Source organism: Nothobranchius furzeri, chromosome 2 (genome assembly GCF_043380555.1).
Source record: "Nothobranchius furzeri strain GRZ-AD chromosome 2, NfurGRZ-RIMD1, whole genome shotgun sequence".
NCBI classification, from domain to species: Eukaryota; Metazoa; Chordata; class Actinopteri; order Cyprinodontiformes; family Nothobranchiidae; genus Nothobranchius; species Nothobranchius furzeri.
Genome location: NC_091742.1, coordinates 22,169,599 through 22,190,508, shown reverse-complemented (window position 1 = coordinate 22,190,508; position 20,910 = coordinate 22,169,599). Strand labels below are relative to the sequence as shown.

The window sequence follows — 20,910 nt, the reverse complement described above, 5'->3', positions numbered from 1 at the left end:
AAGCTAAGAAGTTCCTGCCCCGCTGGTCAGGACCATTTGAGATCGTGGCAAAACTCTCTCCAGTTGCATACAGGTTACGCATCACCAAAGCGAGACAGGAGCCTGTCTACAAATGGGTGCATGCAAACCAAATCAAACCCTACGTCAAACCATCCCTGCGGGTACAGAGACCAGACTCCCCGCAGGAGGTAGACGTAGTCTCTACATAGTTCTATGCATGGAAATGGAAAAGGGGGGGAAGTGCACGTTTAACCCACTAACATGTACTAACCGACAAAGAACCAAGCCCCCCCCCCGCCGTCATTTTCACTAACCAAGAGAAACTCCTCCTAGAACGCTAACAGGAAGTACTTACTAAAACCTTACAGGGTACTCTTGTAACTGTCAACCACATTCTGCTCTGATTAATGAATCTCTACGTGCAATCAAGACTTTGTCTGAAACCATACATCAGGATATTGTGTACACATGAGTGGTGAGAGATTTGATGCAGGATCTGCTCAGGGAAGTAAGTTCCACGCTGGACAGCTTGGTTGAAAGTCGTATTTCCCCGTACTTGGTACCACTGGACCTGCTCAAAGATAGCTTGACAGCTGCTACCCCTCTACTGTGCACCTTTCACAAATCCACCTAGCGTACAGCCTAGGTAGTGCAATTCCCATTCACGTTGATGCAGAAAATTAGAACTCGGTTTCCTGTTACATGTTCCCATAATTGTGACACCTCACATCTATAGGTTTAAGTCGATGCTGAACATTGGTATTTGAAAGGACGGTAGGCATTTCCACTTTGAACTAGAAACCTGACACTCCATCACCTCAACCTCGAACAGCATGACTCAGAGATTGAGATCATGGACGCTTTCCAGGGTTGTAACTTTGCCTTCGATTTAGAAATTGACCAACGATTACTGATTGAAGGAACCAAATTTGCTAAGTTCACACAAAACCCGCGTGAACTTACTTTGACGCCCAAGACGCTACATTGACACAGATTATACAACCTTAATCTGCACATTGGTCGCCCTGGGGATGGGATGGCTCATCACGGCCGTGATTGCTTATTCCGCCTACAGGCGTGTTAAGAAACTCCAAGATAAGATGCACTTGCTCACCTACGGTGTGCCTCGTGACCGCGTTCGGGGAGACTCCAAGCGTGAATGTACCACACCTGTCTAAAGGGGGTGAGCAACATTTTCTTTATTATTTTGTAACCCTAAGAGTAGTTCTCACTTTAGTCTACCTCACATTTTTATCTGAGTGTTGCATTATGTCACATTCTTTATAAGCTACACACTGAATGTATGACCTAAGAATGTATTTTATGAGACCTCAAGGTTGCTATGAATTTTCTTGGATGTTATATGTTTTTTTTTTTTTTTTTGGGTTTTCTGTATTTTTGTTTCTTACTTGGTCACATATTAACTAGTGGTTATGTGCCGGCCCAGCTCAGTCTGTCAATGACTCTGTCTGACGCACCAGCACATTGTAGTACCTCTTAGTTTTATGGTCCTTGTTTTAGCCCAAAGACTGTCCTGATCCACCCTTTGGACCAAAAAGGGGGGAATCTTGGGACCACATAGGTCAATGCGCGTTTGCGAACTATGGACCTCGTACATCACCGCGTGATCCATAAACTGAACTGTATGGCCGGCGGTGAGATGCCTTTGTGTCCACTCGTGGAGTTAACCGCCCACCGACCTTCCTCCTTCTACACTACTACCTCTCGCATGGACGACATCATCACTGCGTACCACCTGCGTGAGTGGCTTCTTCTCGTTATGCGCGTTGGGGACTATCCCGTTTCCTATCCTCTTTGTGCCTGACAAAGACAAAGACCAAAGGCGCCAGGATCCAAGACAAAGACCAAAGACAAAGGCGTCCAAGGAGACCAACGTCCTAAGGAACAAACCCACCTGTGCTTCCGACAATCAAGTCGACCTACGTTCATGAGGAACAAACCCATCTGTGCTTCCGACGATCGAGCTTTGGGCGCGATCCCCGAAACCAAAAGGGGGAATGTTGAGGGTCTGACCTCATGAGGAAATTACTATGCAGTGATTTTCTCCAAAATGACTGTGCTTAAATTGCTCTGAAAGCAAATAATCACATCAGCGCCAAGAAACTTCATTTCCCATGATGCTTTGCACACGGAAGCATTGGGATGATGTCACCGCCTAATACCAGAAACACGTTCTGCGCATGTGCGGGAGGCGGGAGCTTGGAGCTTTCCCGCGACTTCAAAGACTATAAATCATGAATGAGACAAAGAAACCTCGTTCTTTTGCCCAGGATACCTGGCGGTAAGGACACGCTTGTCGAACGCTCCGTCAACTTGAGCACGCGGAAGCTCTAAGTGCCAAGTTGAGCCCACGGAACTGCTGGAAACTAAACTGCAAGCCCATCAGATCTGCTCGTTTCTGCTCCCCTCCAGCTGATGTTTGACGACACAGAACTGCGGAGCCCGTGGAGAAACACTCGTGAACGCCAAACAACGGAGAAAGCATCAAACCGACGGATGACGCTGGAAACTGCGGAGAAAAACGGAGAACCGTCAAGTCATAACAGCGGGGGACGCCTTGCTGCTTTGGTGATCAGAAAACTCATTTTTTTCTCTCCTTTTCTTCTCCCGTTTCCTCTATAGTCCAGAATAAGCAATAAACCGCGTCTATTGCTTAAAAAGTAGCTTCGTGTTTTCCTCTTTCGTCCCAAACACGTCCGTCGGGTCATTTTGAAAGAATAAACTGCTTATTGATCATTGTTTGGTATCTTAAAATGGTTTCTGTCATGGCCAGGCTGAAACTAAAAGATATTAATTTGTGATTAATCTTTTGTGTTGTTTCATGATCTTTTGAAATGTTTTGAGTGATTTAAGGTTAAGTTACTACTGATTCTAAGTGCTTTGGAAGTTAAAGTGCAAGTTGCCACCCACACTTTAGCCAGACAAAGGGGTCAGCCATCTTGTATTCAAGACTCCATTTTGAATCCATACACACGCACACACACACACACACACACACATACACACTACTCCTTTGTGAGAACAAAGGACCCCATTCATACATCCTCCATCACATGCAAACACATCCATCTTCAATCATATCACATGGTTATTATTACCCTATTCCACTGTTTATTCATTTGACAAATTGTTAATTAAATGTTATAAAATTCAGATTTTTGTGTCCAGTAGCTTTGTTGTGTCGAAGAGAAGTCTCTGCTCCAAGGATTCTACGAACTTCAAGAAAGACTGATAAGAGTTTTGGATTCAATTTTTCCCCGGAAAAAGGGGAATGGTGCCCCGTATATCTAAGAATATCTTAATTAATTAATAAATCAGTAAATATTTACATATTTACAGAATTTATTGAAGAATCCAAAAGTAAGTTAACGCTTACGAATTGTTCGCTCCTAATAACCCCAACACTATTAACTCAGGGGGCTGGCTGGGGCGAGCGAGGGAATAAGGCTTGGATCTGCCCTCTCCCTGCCCGGCTGTTAGACCAAGCGTCCAAACTTCTGATGGGGAGAGACGAATGTTGCTCAGAGGTCCAGCGGTGATGGACCCTGTGTTTTCATCAGCCTTTGCTGGCCTCATAACATTTCTTTCTCTCCTAAAAGTAAAAAATATATATTAGAGGTGCAATTGCAGAAAAGACTTTTAGTTTGGTGAAGTTGCAATAGGTTCACTTTTCGTTTTCCTTTTTCGCCCACAACGTTCTTGTCCGTCTTTGTTTGAATACTTCATAAAGCACAAGATGGATTTTAATCATGGATTCTGTTCATCTACAGTTGGCTCAGTAATTTAACTGTAGCAAACTGGCTAAGTCTCAGTGGGTTGGACAGGTATTGAGCTTTATGTGGTGTCATCGTAGCTGAGAGTCATTCACAACAAATACTCCAAGTGCTAATGAATCATAAAGATTTTCCATTAACACATGAAGACAAGCCTTTTCCAATTGGCTTAAAATCACAATAAAGCTCTACTGAAGTCAGTTTTAGAGATATTTTGCTAACATTTGATACGATAGCAGCTGAGAAGCGTCTTTATCACATATTTTAAGATCATAGCGTAAAATTTTACCTGTCTGAGTCGAGTCTGTCCACTAACAAAATATCCCAAAAAGCCACTAGACGGATCGACTACTGATCAACTGTTGGGATAATCCTCAATAAAAATGGTCTTCAAAACTATATGGCTTAAAGGGACTTTTCGGACTTTTGAATTTTTATGCTCGCGATTGCCCCCTCAGGCCAAAAGCGTAACGGCAGCTTCAATAGTAGGCTCGTGCACGAGGCGCGCATGCTGTACGTGCACACTCCTCAGCGAAAATAACAGCTGAGACAGTCCCGTGTGTGTGTGTGTGTGTGTGCGTGTGTGTGTGTGTGTGCGTGTGTGTGTGTGTGTGTGTGTGTGTGTGTGTGTGTGGCCCGGAGGACAGAGGACAGGAGAACGCGCAGCTAATTAATTAAATAATTTGGTTCTGTAGCTTTCTCTTCAGCACAGCCGACAAAGGTTTATGATGGGTCAGTCCTCCTGCATGCTCAGATCATTCCCTTCCCTTGCTTGAAAAATTGTTCCAAAATGAAAGTTGAACCCACATCTTTTTTATCTGTGAATTCAATGCCGTTCGGCGAGTAGTTTCTGCATCTATACTGCTCCGCTTCAGCCCTCTCCCCCCTCCCCCTGTACAGTGGCTGCAAACTCACTGATGCGCCTGCAGCCTCTCAGAGTTCCTGCTGCTCTAAACACTAAAATAATTATTTCATTTTCTGTTCCTCACTTCTGATTACCTTCAATGGTGTCTGTTTGTTGCAACCACCAGGTACAAAAACAAACTTGTTTTTATTTGACTATTTTTCTGTCCTGTTTATTATCTTCCTGCATCTCCTCTCAATCCCAAAGAAAAACTGCTACCTGGGTTCATATATATTCACCTTATGAGTTACCTTTGAACTGCAGTTCTAAAAGATCTACCGACCGCAAAAACAGCAGAGTGTGCGCCGGCTGCATCAGTGAGGTGCGTCACCGGAAGACAAAACAGGTGATGCACCCTGCTCCACAGCAGTGAAACGCATCAGGCACAAATAAAAAAGACAGAAAACATAAAAGGAAATGAGCCGACATGAACGACCGCGTGTTAAATTTGTTTTTCAGGTGGCGAGACCTAATTTGATAATGTTACTGTAGCCGTGCTCAGGACGCAGATGTCTGGAGCTCGTCAACGATCAGAGCTCTGCATGCGCAAGCTGGTTAAGATTAGGATGGGGGTGAGGGGAAGGTTAAATTACAAGAGGGTAAAGGTCACAATTTGGTTAAATGTCCGTTTTACGGCGGGTGTCAGTACCAACGCTTGTGTCGCCTCCCAACGCGCAGGGGCTCATCATCACCTGCTGTCTTTTCCGAGGACTGCATCTTGTCGGTCATTATCACGTGACAGCGACTAGTCGATGACAGGCATAAAAAGTCACTACAGAGCAGTGAAGTCGACTAGTTCATACAACCCCTAGTATAAACAGAATGCCGGGGTCAAAAATTTAAACCTTTATTGAAAAGGTAGAGAGGTTGGTAGAAAAAAACAAATCATAAAGCAGTGTTGTTGTGTGGGGATTTTAATAGAGACTTAATGAATGCTAAGTAGGGGTTGGCAATGTAAACGATATAAAATTAGGTAATGATAGAGTTTTTGGCTATATCGCAATACCGCAATATCGCGATAACGCATGCCATCACTAAGATGTGCACCCTGCTGACATTGGGACAACAGAACGGCAGTGACTGCAAGCATGGAGTGGGCGGAGGAGGAGGCCTATATGCCTCATGTGGCATATATTTGCCACATGAGAATATTTAAAATCATGTCAGTTTGACATATATAAACTGAGGAAAAAATATATCGCAATAAATATTGTTACCGCACATGCTTCAGATTATATCGCAATATAGATTTGAGGCCATATGCCCAGCCCTACTCCTAAGCAAAATAAAATGGCAGAATTTGTTGAAGTTATGTATAGTCTATGTATGTACCCCAGTATTACAAAACCAAGTAGAATAACATCATGCAGTGAAACACTAATAAATAGTCTTTACAAATACCTTAGAGGATAGACTAATAAGTGGGTTAATGATTAATGGTATAACTGATCACTTGCCAGTTTTTATAATAATGGCAGGGGAAACTGATGGTGAAGAAATATACGGTACTAGATATGGTAGGAGACGTGCAAGACAACAGTTAGAGGAATTTAAAGAGGCTCTGCTAAAACAAAACTGGAATGCGATTTGTGTAGTAATGGATGTCAACGTAGCATATGAAAGGTTCTTAAAAATATTTCAGAATCTGTATGATAAACACTGCCCGATAACGAAATACACAAAGAAGCAGATTAAGACAAAAAAAAAACATGGATGACTAAGTGATTGATAAATGCATGTAAAAAGAAAAATAAGTTATATAAAGAATGTATTAGGAGGAGAACTAAAGAGGCAGAAATTAAATATTAAATATTGGGCTGCATGGTGGCGCAGTGGTTAGCACTGTTGCCTCGCAGCACGAAGGTTGCAGGTTCGAAACTCGGCCGCGGCCTTTCTGCGTGGAGTTGCGTGTTCTCCCCATGCATGCGTGGGTTTCCTCCGGGTACTCCGGTTTCCCCCACAGATCACAACATAGGTTATAAATTGTAAGTCACTTTGGATAAAAGCATCAGCTTAATAAATAAACATAAATATTTAAAATATAAGAACAGATTAATACATATTCGCATTTACAGTAAGTGCACTTAAGCAAAACTCCATCCTTATGCTGTAGGGCGATATGCATTTAGTCTTTTTATTATTTTCATTCCCTCATTCCAACAGGAGTTTATTCATTTTGTCTTATCTGAACCCAAACCGGTTCCTTATCAGCATTAAGATGTACAAATAATCTCCAGGGAAGAAGCTGGGCTCTGATGTAGCCCACAGCCCAAAGTTAATGTTTAATAACATCAAAATGAAATATTGCCGTCTGTAGAGACTCTTTGAGACGATGAACAGGACGTTTCCCCCGCTTGTCCCCATTATACATAGGCTGTAATCATCACTCACTTATAGCTAATTATACACCGCACTCCGTCATCACGGCTCACTTCCAGACGTTGAGGAAGCGTTCCGATGGCCGTGATTTCCTGCAAAATTCTGCCAAACCTTCAGATAATTTCTATTTTCAGTGCATTTGTTGATTACATTTTATGCTGAATTTTCTGACATGTTTCTGCTGCTTTACTAATCAGAAGCTTCTTTGTGTTGCTTTTTGATTGCTGCAGGTTTCTGGCCTGTCTCCTGGAGACAACCAGACCCCAGGACTGCTGCTGGCTCCTGGAGTCAGATGGGGACAGACGCCCATCAACCAGCTCACACCGTGGGATACAGACGAGCCCCCTGCCAAGCAGCACAGAGACAGCGAGCCCACAGGTAATGAATCACACACACACACACACACACACCCAGCTCCAGCTGACATGAGTTCACAGACTTCTACATCATCAGCATGCACACGTGGAGTAGACGTATGTGGACTTCTCGTTTATGTGCAGAACCCCATACCGCTCTGGCCAGCTAACACTAGCGTCTCGTGCTAATGATGCATCTTTCCCTACATGAAATAAACGCTTACCTCCCAAATCTGCACATGTCACAAATATCATCATGCGTAGCGTGCATCCATGGAAGAAAAAAAGCATATATCTACATAAAACCAGCTTAATCACTCATGTCATCGTGGAGATGTCAGTTTTGTGTCACCAGGCTGAGGGGGGGAGGGGTTAAACCCTCCTTACACCAGTCTCTTTGCTTTTATTGCTTTTGTTAATGTCATTAACTGATGTAGTTCAATAAAAGTCCTCCACATGATCTGCTCTAGGTCTAATTTAGATGTCGACCCTGTTCTGTTCATGCTTTTGTAGAAACCTGTTCGGAGCAGCGGTGCCACTGCTGTGCGGTGCACAGACCTGACATTAACGAGTTAAGCCAATATTGAAGTTTTTTTTTTTAGTTTTTTTTTACTTTCACTGTAATGAACTCGCCCAGAATGGCTTACGCCCTAAAGCTGTTCATTTCCTTCCCTTTCTTCTACTCTGCCGGCCTCTGCCTCTCGCTCAATACAAATGTGTCTCGTTTAAGAGTAATACCGACACCAAGACGACGGTACCGGCTGAAATTCTGGCTCAGCGAATCCACGCCACAGACGGCTGCTAATCTGTACCAGCAGAGCGTCACGTTAAAACACTCGCTCCTGCCTCCTGCTGCTCCCTTTTATAATTAGGATTTTCAGTATCACACGTGTAAATGGATTAATTATTAAACGGCTTATTTTCTGTAGCGGTAAACATTCAAGGTGCTATCAAGGCAGGTCTATTTGCCAATAAGGGATTTTGGTTATGTGGTGAGCCCCCTCTCCACACACACACACACACACACACACACACACTACAGTGAGATGTCACCAACCCTGCACGCTGTCACATATGACACTCAAATCCAAGCATAGCCTTGCATAGTGATTTGCGCTATTCCAAACTGTGACTGGCGTTGGCAGCGAAGCCAGCTCCTCTCCACACTTCGCTGAACTGTGTTGCCAGAAAGTTCTCTGCCAACTGTGCCAGAATTAATCAACGGTTTCTTTTATAAGAAACTTTACTGCTGTTTTTGTTAAAGAAAGGAAAAGCAAAACAAAAAGTTTGGCTTTCACAAAAAATGAAGCCTCCTTTTTCCTTTGTTGGTTTCTGATGGAGTGCTTTTAAAATCTGGGGTACAGAAATAAAAAATGAATGGAGATGAATGTTTTATATGGAGGTACAGGACAGCAATCACAGAGAGAAATATCTTTTAATTAACGCGGCTCTTTTGTGTCGTTCAGTTTTGTAAATGTGGGTCAGTCATAAGTAAAATGTATTTCTCTGGCCTAATTATTTTGAATACTGGTGGAGAGCTGGAAACGACGTACATGAGTTGAATCTGATCAACAACATCACTTGGAAGGGAGAAAGATTAGATCAGAATCATCAGATCGAGTTCAGGGGACAAAAGCGAGAACTAGTCGATTACCTCCCTCCCTTCTCCTCCTCTCTCCATCCATCCCTTTCTACGTTATCATATCAGCAGGATTAGTACTATAAATAATGTGCACTTACCTTTCTTCGGCTCTTTGCAGGCTGTGATAGAGCCTTTGGCCCCTTAGCAGAGTGCTCAGCTATTTTTGGAGCTTGGACCGCTGCAGGAGGAGGTCAGAGATGAAGGAGTAGGAGTTAGTGAAGGAGGGGGGAAGTATCCGGGTCCAGTCGGGCCAGCACACCCCGCAGCATCCATCGCCTCGGGGTGCAGAAATGATTGGCTCAAGGCGTTTGAGTAGACATGGACTCGGGCACCGACGCCGCCAAATTCTGCACAAAGCTCACACGTCTGTACATCCTCAGAAAGATAAATCTCCTAATCTTATTACCGCGCCTACTCCGTTTGCAGATCCATTCAAATGTGTTTTTTTTTTCCATAGTAAGTGAAAAACAAACTTGGAGGGAAGTGGAGCAGCTTGCTCAGGATGCTGGTGAGGAAAGGAACAGATTCTGACTGGAATCAGCCTCCTCCTGCTGCTTTCTGTCCTTTTTTTGATCATCCAGCCTCAGACTGAAGGCCAGCTCTCGGCTCTAGTTGGTAGCTTTGTCCGCCGCTCCCTGACAAGCCATAAATAAACTGCTGTAAAGAAATCTGTTCATGTCTACTCTTTTCTGAGTCGTTGCATAACGAATGAACCGAGTGGGCCCATCAGAAGTTTCGGAATTTGTTGTTTTCTGGCGAGCGGAGAGTTTAAAAGATGCAGAAACCTAAAAGTGTAAAACAACTTTTTCAAATCTGCATATTTCCTGCTAGTTTCATGCATTTCTTTTGATTTTTATCAACTGAAGCACATATTCAATTAGCTTTTTTAATGTTTCTCTCCTGCCTAAAATCTTACTTTGTGTTCGAGCATTTTATTCTCTCAAGCTCTTTCGTGTTCGAGGTTACAGAAGCTTTTGTCTGGTGGATGCCGTCAGATAATTCAAAAAAGGAAATAGTCGGGCTTTGTGAAACTAAAGGGAAGTATGTGGATGTGAGACGGATACTTCAAATAAATTACAGTCACAAAAACTCATGTGTATAAATGGCAGGACAGGGTTATAAATCATCAGGCTGGATTTCAAATAAATACATTCCGACACTCACCTTTCACTTACAAATAAAATAACTACAGCATTAAAGGTAAGTGGATAAAGTTAGAGGTGTTACAGATTAATTAAGTGTTGATTTTCTAGTTGTCGCCTTGAAAATTTATGTTAAAAACCAATTATCACCACCTAGGCGCTTACTTCTATTGCTTATTCTACGTGCGTTAGGGCTGCTCAATTCTTTCAAACGTTTGTTTCAAAAAAAGAAAAGACAAAAAAAAACACATCAATATATTCATATTTATAGTTAGCATGTGCTTCCAAAAAATAAACAGTTCAGAAATATCTTCATATGAAACTTTGTTTCTTTAAAGAGACAATGTGTAGTTTTTACCGTTGATCTCTGGAAATGTTGTTGAAAATGAATGAAATGATGTCCTGTTGTTGAAAAATGTTCATCTTTAAAACATAAAACTTCGTAACATAAAACCGAAAGAATCGGGTCTAAAATATGTGGGAGCGGGTCTAAGGCCCAATCCAAATACTCGCACTTCCACAATTGCACCCTTCTATTGTACAAATGAAACTAAAACAAACTTTGATACCGTGCAACTGGTTTATTTTAATATTTTGCTGTTTAAAAAGTAAAACCCAGCTCCATGTACTCCTATTCCTCGCCTTTCCCCTCTAGATAAATTGTGTGATGGGTCCCTGTATTATTGTATTATTGTAGTATTGTACTGCCTTGTACTATTAAAACTGAAAAATAAACTGAAGCAAAAGTCTTTGCTGCAAACTAATTTTACTGTTTATCTTCATTCCTTTTGTCATTGCTTTTCAAACAGTTGATTTTCCTAATTGAACTTTGGAATTTTCGAGTTCCGAGGAGGAAGCGAACACACCATTAGCTGATAGCAACGGAAGCTAAAGTATCAAGCTAACGCCATCACCACCCAGTCACTCATTCCATTTAGTGAAGTGGACCCAAACTTTAGAGCGCGTTCTATCTGCCTACTTGGAAATTGTGATGTCCGAGTACCGAGTGGAAAGCGAATGCACCATTAGCTGATAGCAATGGAAGCTCAAATACCAAGCTAAATTATCTTAAACTGTTTATTTACCTGCTGAAGCAGATTAACACAATGATAGTTCACTTAGAACGTCATCAGTGTTGCCATCATCACCCAGTCACCCATCGCATTTAGTGAAGTGGATCCAAACTTTAGAGCACATACTTTCTGCAATGCTGCTTGCTCTGTTTACAGCTTGCCTGCAGCAACAGAAGATATTACGCTCTTGAGCATGCGCTGCTGTCTATCTTGGGACATTGGTTACCAAACTCTATGGTAACGAAAGAAAGCACCGTTTCATATCACGTGAATCGGTCTTTGGTTGGTACCACAGAATTTGGTCGATGCCTTTTAAACGTACTGTATATGTTACCCATCCCTAGTGCGTAGGTAGTCCTGATTCTCAAGTGCGGAAGTTGATCATGACCCTTTTGCACCCATGATCCACACTTTGCCCAAGTCTGCATGGATTCATATTACATCTACATCATATCTGACTTTATTAAGTTACAGTTGGGTGTCACAGTAGCCAGGTGTAATTTCCAACGTTATATTCTATTTTCTAGATTTGATCAAAATGACTGTAACTACATAATAAGATGGATGTAGTTAAAACATGGTATGGAAGGAAGTTGGTGGTGCATCTTTCTTTTTTTTTTCAAATCTAACCTGAGATCACGTGTCAAATTTTGGTATTTAGGGTTTGATTGTCTATAACATGCATACATGTCAGAAAAGTAAAGTAAACGTTTGTGAATCTGACCTCGATGAGAAACTGCTCCGTCATCATCTTTTCCCTGCTCTGTTTGTTATCCAGGTCCGACCTGGGCCACGTCAGTTGCAGCCGTAAGCCAGTCAAGCCTCCTTTCTCACAGCTACGCCCTCCCTCAGCTGCCGTCGTTTACCCACAGCGTGACCGCCCAGTCACCCATCATAGGAGTGACCCCGTCCATCCAGACGCCTGTGGCACAGCAGCACCCCCTCATGACCACCCACTTCCAGCTCACGCCTCAGTCCACTCAGCAGCCGCCCACCATGGTGTTGAGCATGCCCAGTCAGCCTCCATATGCAGCAGCTCAGCCAACGGTTACGCCCTCCGCACTCGCTGCCCAAGCCAATCATGTGGTCCATCCCAGCCCTCACAGCATCATGGGCAACGGCCAACTAACCTCTCACTCCAGCCTCCTGCAGCCCCCCACCCTACCTCTCACCAACGGACAGGCGGCGCCGGGGCATGCCCCACCCACATCTGCAGACAATCAGGAGACTCCCAACGGGCTGCAAATGCTGCGGACGGTTGGGAGCGGGAAGTACGAGTTCAGTGACCCGGGACACCCCAAAGGTAAGCACAGACTGTCCCAAATTGTGCCCCCTGCAGTAGACAGTGGCTTTTGTTTGTTGTTGTTTTGCTTTTCAGAATCACTTTACATACTCTGTGTCTCTCAAAACCAGATCAAAGCAATTTTGCCTGGTTAGCATTCCTGGGCTTAAAAGTGAATCCAAGGTGGGATGTTATTTGTTAACAAATCAATGCACTCTGAACTCTGTGCTGCTCGTGACTTCCCCTCGTACGTGTGGCTTTGCTGGAATGAAACACGCAGGCCTCTGCTCCCTGTCTTCAAACCAGAGCCGTTTCAGACGCCAGCAGTCATAAACAAGCCTTTAAACATTCCAGCTAGAGGTTGTCAAGATGCAATTTGCAACCAGAGCCAATTCACCTCAAAGCTGCTCCAAGGTTGCAGAGAATAGAGGCTCTCCTAAAGAAGGATAGAGATAGGTGTGACTGAAACCAGAAAATACCTCTTCTAAACCGTTCCTTGTGGAAAAAAGGAGTTGTTCTGATCCTAAACTGCTATACCGCAGCAACATCTGTAATAGTGTGCTTTGAAATTGGTTTTCAGTGTGTCAGGTTAATCTTTTCATTGCACCCAGCTGCATTACAGCGAAGCCGTACTAAAGACAAGGCAGGAAGAGCTTTCAGCCACTGGCCTCACATCTCTGTTGAAATCTTTTGAATCCTTGTTGACTTACCATCGCCTTTGTGAAGCTGCTTCGCAGCTCCGCCCTCCGTCTGACTCCGCAAGGCCATAAATTGGTGTTTGCTTTAACCTCGCGGGTTTATGACACAGCGTGTCGCTCGAAACAGATGTTCGCAATTCCCCGACCAATTTTCACATTTAATGAAGCCTTTAATTTAGCTTTAGATTGTTTTCTTTCACCTGGCTCGTTTTGATCAATAAAATGGCTTCAAATGAACTTGTAGATTGAGGGAAAAAAACAGAAAAGCAATTATTCGGGAGGGATTGCCTGCATTGCCTTGAAATGAGACTTCAGGTAGAAATGGAAGTGGATAATTTTATCGGTTTATCTGCTTGTCCGGTTTAATGGAAACTTTTTTTTGTCTCTTTTGTGTTAATAGACTATTATGATCAATTTATACATCAGAATATGTTCATGTTTTTGGCCGAGGGATATTCAGTAGTTGCTTTATGTCTTCCCCTGTGATATACATATTGGTATCATCAGTTTGGTTAGAATTAAAAGTTTGGTTTTTCTTAGATAATCTCGGCGTGCTAAAACACAATGTACTCATGATAATTCCTTCCTCTTTTCACTAAGTTTCCGTCACCAACTTACTTTGGGTGGCACCTTGTCTGTTGTATAATAATGAACACTGCATTGTAATGTTGCTAAAATATCTTCCGTCCTGCTCTGAGTTACAGGGTGTTCTATGATGGAGGCCGAACCTGTAGTACAACCTCACTGTTCCAGGTTTTATGTGTCAGTATCGTTGAATTTCTGCTGAAAAACTGACATAAAATGATTCATTTCAGTTTCAGTTTATTTTATTTTGGTCATTTAAAAGGAAAAAGAAAGAATACAATAAAACAGAATCTCAATTATAGTAACCAAAAAGGTGTAGGCTGAAGCCTAGCTTTTTATGCCTACTCTATTTACTCAATCACATTGCTTATCAAGAAAAAATAACAAAGAAAGATAAAAGTAATAAAGTAATAAAAATGAAAATAAGAGAAAAGTAATAAAAATGCTAATCATTATTGAAATATAGTGAACAACAACAAACATAATTCAGCAAGAGGAAAAATACACAGAACTAAAGACAGAACTATACAAAACTATCAGTAATCTTAATAAATCGGTGTATGATATAGATCAAAACAGTCACTTGTGCAAGAACTTTACATTTTCATTGACATCTATCAGACACACTAGACCACATACAGTCATTATGGTAGTATGACATCATCTTATTGACGTACTTTTTTTGAATGATTTAACAATGTTACATGCCCTGATTCCAGTGTCCAAGTTATTCCATAATTTGACTCCTACTGCAGTACAACTCTGACTCCTCTAACATTTGTTCTTACTTTCTCTCTCACAAATTGTCCTTCCTCCCCTTAGATCATACTGAATTTCTTTGGCCTGGAATAGCTTCTGAATACAGTTTGAAAATATTTTATTTTGTACTTTATAGATTACTTGTGCTGTTTGGAGTTTGACCAGATCTGTAAATTTTAGTATTTTTAGTTTTATAAACAGGGGGAGTGTTGGTGCACAGAAATCAGTTTGTAATTACTCTTATTGTTATAAAACTATCGGTGCTATATGAGATTTGTAAGTGTTTTCCCAGACTTCCAGACAATACATCATGTGAGGAAGTATGATTGGTATAAAAGTAATAAGGATTTCCCATTTAGAATGTGTTTCGATTTATTTAAGACTGCAGTAATTTTAGACATCCTAGTTTTTACATTTTCTATGTGCGGCTTCCAACTCAGCCTTTGGTGTATTGTGACACCCAATAATTTAATTTTATTTACTCTTTCTATCTCTACCCCATTTATTATTAATTTAGGAATATTATTTTGTTTTTGTTTTCCAAATATAATGTATTTAGTTTTTGTCTTACATTTAATGATAATTTGTTACTGTCAAACCAGGTCTTTAGTATTTCTAGTTCACTTCCAACGATATTCAGTAGTTGTTCTATGTCTTTCCCTGTTATATACATATTGGTATCATCTGCAAAGAGAAAATAGTTCAGTTGATTAGTTACTTTATTGATGTCATTTATGCAAAGTGTGAATAACTTGGGTCCTAACACTGAACCTTGTGGTACCCCATAGGACACCTGTTTTGTAGATGATTTAACATTTCCAATTTCAGTTAATTGTTGTCTTCCTGTTCGGTAGCTTTTTAACCAGTTATATGCTATTCCTCGTATGCCATATTTATCTAATTTGGTTAGCAGGATATTGTGATCTATTGTGTCAAAGGCTTTCTTAAGATCTAAATAAATTCCGATTGTATTGCTTTTCTTATCGATTGTTTTAGATATTGCCTCTACCATACTAATTGTTGCCATAGCCATTGATCTTTTTGTTCTGAATCCATACTGATGCTCACTCAGGGTATCCGTGGGTCCTTAAAAAGTCTTAAATTAGCTTTTCCAAATTTAAGGCCTTAAAAATCCTTAAAAATGACAAATAATCCTTAAATACATTTTCCAAAGGTCTTAAATTACCAAAGACCCAATAAACAAAATTCTTTTATTTCTATAAAGTCTTCGTGAATTTCTAGTTAGTGTTCAGCATTTTTTGTGTATGATATTGACATAAGCGGAACCGTACACATTCATTTGGTTGTGACAGGGGGCTATTTTTAGATGAGTACATTAGCTGGTTAAGCTAGTGGGAGCTTGCGCCATGGGGAAGTGCAAGTTTAATGGTAAGTGGATGGCTAATCCCACGTTAACGGCGTGGTTAGGAATGGTTCCAGGCAATAGCTGGAAATTATATCTTTAATTTTAAAAAATAGCTTAAATTTGGTCAAAGTGGCCTTAAAAAGGTCTTAAAAAGTCAAATTTGGTTCCCTTAAACCTGCAGCTACCCTGTCACTTAGTAGATTATTATTTTCAATAAAATCATCCAATCTGCTTATAAATATTTTCTCCGTTATTTTGGAGAACTGAGATAACGGAGAGATTGGCCTGTAGATGGATAACTGTTTTTCATTCATCAACTGCATCCGACATGCAGCTGATCGATCCTGAGCCTGATTGTTCTGTTCCCCCATAATCTGGGCAAACGCAGAAATCAGCCTTGAAATTGTGATTTTTATAGACCAGCCTAAATAGAGTGGACAAAATCAGCCCTAATTGTGCACAGTTTATAGTAAGAAAATAACTGGCATGTGCGTGGTATGAGCTTTGTTAGTATCATTGTGCAGCGACTCACAGGTAATAGTTAAAGACCAAATTCACTGAGAAACCGTTTTTTAATTGTTATTTCTGGAATACGATTGGTCACCCTGAGTTGTTCATGCAGGCTGAACATGAAAAAGTCTCCTACACCGATGGTCCTGTATTCGATTCTGATAGAAAATAGGGAAGCCTGACAGATCTACGTCACACTGTCACTTAACATTCATGAACCCACCCATCTTAAGTCATGACAGATGGTTGGAAACAGTTGGAAACAACAGAGAACGTCTCAGCTAATAGAAGCTAACTGTTAGCATTAGCAACTCCACCACACAGCAGAACTCCTTCAGGGTTGTGACTTTTGTTGAGATAAAAAAAGCAAAACAACAACATTGCAGAGCAAACAGAGTCAGTGGTTGAGTCACGTTGCTGTTAGCCAATCAGATGTTCAAATATCAGGAAATTATCCGTCTTCTGCTCACCTCTCCTCTGGCTCCCTTCTATTCTTTCAAGTTTATTTATACAGCGCCAAATCACGACAAGAGTCGTCTCAAGGCACTTCACGTAGTAAACATTCCAACACAGGTCAGTTCATTAAGCCAATCAGAAAAACGTTTCCTATATAAGGAACCCAGCAAATTGCATCGAGTCACTGACCACTACTACTTCCTGAAACAGGAGCACCTGAACTTTTTTCCAATGTGTTGAAAAAAAATAGTGAACTTGATCTTTAACTACATGTATAGGAGCGACGATGGCTCGGGGTTTAGATGTTCACCCTGTAACTGATGGGTTTAGTCAATCAATCAATTAAATGTATTTATGTAGCACCTTCTACCACCTTAGCGGGAGCCCAAGGCGCTTAACTGTATATAAAAAGATGGACAGACATCATAACAGTTAAAGGAGCTCGTTCCAAATGGTTGGAGCCATTACCAGGCCCTCCTGCCCAGCAGAGCGAAGGGTCCGAGGTTGCAGGTTCGAACCCCAGCTCTATTCAAGTCAGTTGTTGTGTCCTTTGGCAAGACACTTGAGCTTCCTGGCCTGCTGGTAGTGGTTTAGTGGTGGTGCGTATGTGGGCAGCTGAGGCTGTAATGTAGCTCATCACCACTAGTGGTGAATGGATGAATGACTGAGCCAAATTCTTCATGTTACAGATTCAACAAGGTGCTGGGAACATTTCTCAGAGGTTCTGGTCCACATTGACATGACAGCATCAGGATATTTGTCGTTACAAGCAGTTAACAAAGTGGCCGGTAGGTGTGTTTCTATCAGGCGGTTCTCAGAGGGATTGTGATCCATCAGCCCGAGCTGAGAAGGAGATTTTTCACGTTTGGTTGTTTCCAGAAGTGATTATTGGGGATCTGCCGGAAATACAAAAGTCAACTCTCAAAGCTGCTTCTGGAGCTAGAAACACAAGGTTTAGGCCTCTTGACATGATGCTGGCAAAGCGCTGACGGGTCGAGATGCTTTAGTGGCTTTTTGATGGTAAAGACCCAGATCTCGGAGAAGCTCTTTCTCCTTAATTCAGCCTTACGACGGGTCGTGTGTATCCATGTGTGTGTGCGCGGTTACACGCATGCCTAACTTCTTGGTTGTGACAGAGTGGATGTTTTGTCAGATGTCAGCCCTCGCAGCCTTAAAGTCAAACACCACGGTGACAGAAATCACAGTCCACGTTTGATTTGGCTTCGCCTTCAAAAGGAGCAATTTGTCTTTGCCCCCCCCCCCCCCCCCCCACCCCTTGTGCCCGTCTGGTTACTTCTCTGTTTACATTATTAAATGTGTTTGGAAATGCCCAGCGTTGAGTGTGTGTGTTGGTGGATGCGCACAGAGCTGCTGGGAGGCAGCTTTAACTTCGTCACCTGCTGTGATCCACTGTGATCTGCCTACCTGGTTCCTACATCCTCATCGGGCTTTTCATAATACATGCCTGTCATCGAGGCACAAATCAAACTCCTTCTCACCCGTTGTTAATTTCCTCCCCGCCGCTCACACCCCTGCTTATTCTTCATCGTCTCCTCTCTGTTTTTCCTCAAACGCCGATTTTTATCTGAGCGAAAACACAATCTCGCTGAGCTCCACTCGACGGCCCATCTGCGGCTCTAGCTAAAGCGTATATTTGCAGAAATGTGGGAATCCAAAATGACCAGTGGTGTTGTTGTTTAAGAAGGCAGTTTAAAAAAGTAAAAAAAAGGGGCCAGTGCACGGGAGGAGGTGGGATTAGAGGAGACGGATACACAAAGAGGTTGAGGCTGATGGAAAAGAAAGAGAGGAAGATGCTGAGCGTGGAGGCGGTGTGTCTATTGACCCAGTCATTAAAATCGATGGTTTCACTGATGATCATCAGCCAGGGAAAGCTAGTTTCCAGCTCAGCAGGGATGAACTTGTTCACTGCAAATGTGGCTGAGCACCATTCAAAGGCACCTCTAAAGAAAAACACCTATTACTCCTCCAGATGTGTGTCTGGTACTCACGGTGGTCATAAGCTCGGTTTCAGACATTGTTCTTTTAGCTCAACACGTAGCAGGAGCTGAGGCGCGTGTTTGCTAGCTGTGTTGTGGTTGGGCTCCATGTTGTCACAGCAGAAGCAGCGTGTTTACGTATTTATCACCCACCCCCAGTCTGGTAAAGGCGAGGAGCTGCTCACGTAGCGCTGAAATTGAAGTTCGGGGCCACGGGCTGATCTGTTGGGGCCACCTGCTGCACTGCTGAACGTGTGCCGCTGCTCCTCGCCTCTTTTATCATGTCAAACATCCTTTTAGCACTGCTCTCCATCTCGGTGCTCTTTACTCCTGCTCGTCTCCTTACTATCACACACACACGCATACATGCACAGGTGAGCAGAGATTCACATGCATAAACTCTCACACACACCTTGAGAAGAAACCACAATCAGGTCCACTGTTGTCGTACACACACCCAGCATCCTCCTCCTACCTTTTCCTCTTCGGCCCGGGAAGTTCATCTTCCAGTCAGCTCACATCAGCCTTCATCTGGGGACCGCGCTGCTGTGGAGCTAATAGTGAATGCAATTAAGATGTCTTGCTGAGTTAAGATCAGAGTTTGACTTTGCTGCAGCACGACTGGCTCAGCCTCACATCCTCGCTCCGCTGCGACCGCTCCATCTCTCTTATCTGCCTCATTCATGCTTTGGCCTCTGTTAGGTTTTAATTACATATTCATGTTTGTTTACTTTTGGGCTGAGCGTAGCGCTGCCTTCCTGCTCACTTTTGCATATTGGGCCTCATTATTTGTGCAGAGTGAACAACAAAGTGATGATGTTAGAGATCAACAAATGAGCAAAATGGCCTCCATTGAGATTTCGTGTGCTGACGTGATTTATCTACAGGAACTTTGGGTCATTTTAAATGTGTTTCTCTGTTAAAGGTATAATAATGTTTTATTTATTTTCTTTAACGTCTGGCAGGATTGATGAGCTAACGGCTAGACTGAGCTCAAGCTAGACCAGTGTGGATGCCTCGTTCTTGAAATGGCTCCATTTATTTATTTACACCTGTGCAAATTAGAGCAAAAAAATGCATTCCTACTATTATCCACCCCTCGATGTTACATTTTGTTGCTAATTGGGATATTTGGCCTTTTTTGAATTACACAAATAACACCTTACTCACAGCAGCTTGCCGCCTCCATCTGGAAGAGGTTGCACATATTATCTACCTGCACGTTGCTACCGACTAGGGATGTGTACCTTTGACATTTGAATCGATCCGGTGCTAATTCCCGGTACCTACGAATCGATACCGGTACTTAACGGTACCAATTTTAGATACTTTTGAGTGTTTAATATTTTAATTCTCTTTTATAATTAAATATATATTTTTCTCAATTTATAACCATATTTGATAAATATCACAATAAATAACATACAACTGTTTGTATTTTAACATCGTCCTTGTAGTTTTATAAGCTGATAATTAAACTGAAGCAAACATCTTTACTGTGAACTAAATTTACTGTGTATCTTCATTCCTTTTGCCGTCTTTTTTCATTTGACTTTTTCTACTGGGAAGTTAGAATTTCCGAGGAGAAAGCGAACGCAACATTAGCTGATAACAATGGTAGCAATGGAAGCTAATTTATCAAGCTAATGTTATCTTAAACAGTTTATTTAGCTGCTGGAGCAGATTAAAACGATGATGCTTCACACTTAGATCGTTGTCGCTGGTTTCATCTTCACCCAGTCACCCGTCGCATTTAGTAAAGTGAAGCCAAACCTTAGAGCACGTTCATGTTCTTCTAGTCGGAAAATCGGAGTTCCGAGGAGAAAGCGAACGCACCATTAGCGGAACGGAAGCTAACATATCAAGCTAACGTTATCTTGAACATTTTATTTACCTACCGGAGCAGATTAAGATGAGGATGTCTCACTTAGATCGTTGTCGCTGGTTTCATCATCACCCCGTTACCC

The 20,910-nt window shown here is 42.1% G+C and overlaps 1 protein-coding gene across 7 annotated transcripts in view; it reads left to right on the top strand.

The window, feature by feature from the left end:
• The window catches only part of LOC107378123 (kelch-like protein 29), a 404,331-nt gene that overhangs the window by 218,674 nt on the left and 164,747 nt on the right, over nt 1–20,910 (top strand). For 5 of the 7 annotated variants that reach the window (XM_070545020.1, XM_070545022.1, XM_070545021.1 and 2 more), the window contains 2 exons: nt 7,308–7,455; nt 12,069–12,593. In XM_070545020.1, coding sequence (XP_070401121.1) covers nt 7,308–7,455; nt 12,069–12,593 — 673 coding nt within the window. Of the gene's footprint in view, nt 1–2,291; nt 2,590–7,307; nt 7,456–12,068; nt 12,594–12,703; nt 12,756–20,910 lie in introns of those variants that run through there. The other 2 variants (XM_070545028.1, XM_070545030.1) reach the window with 2 other exon arrangements.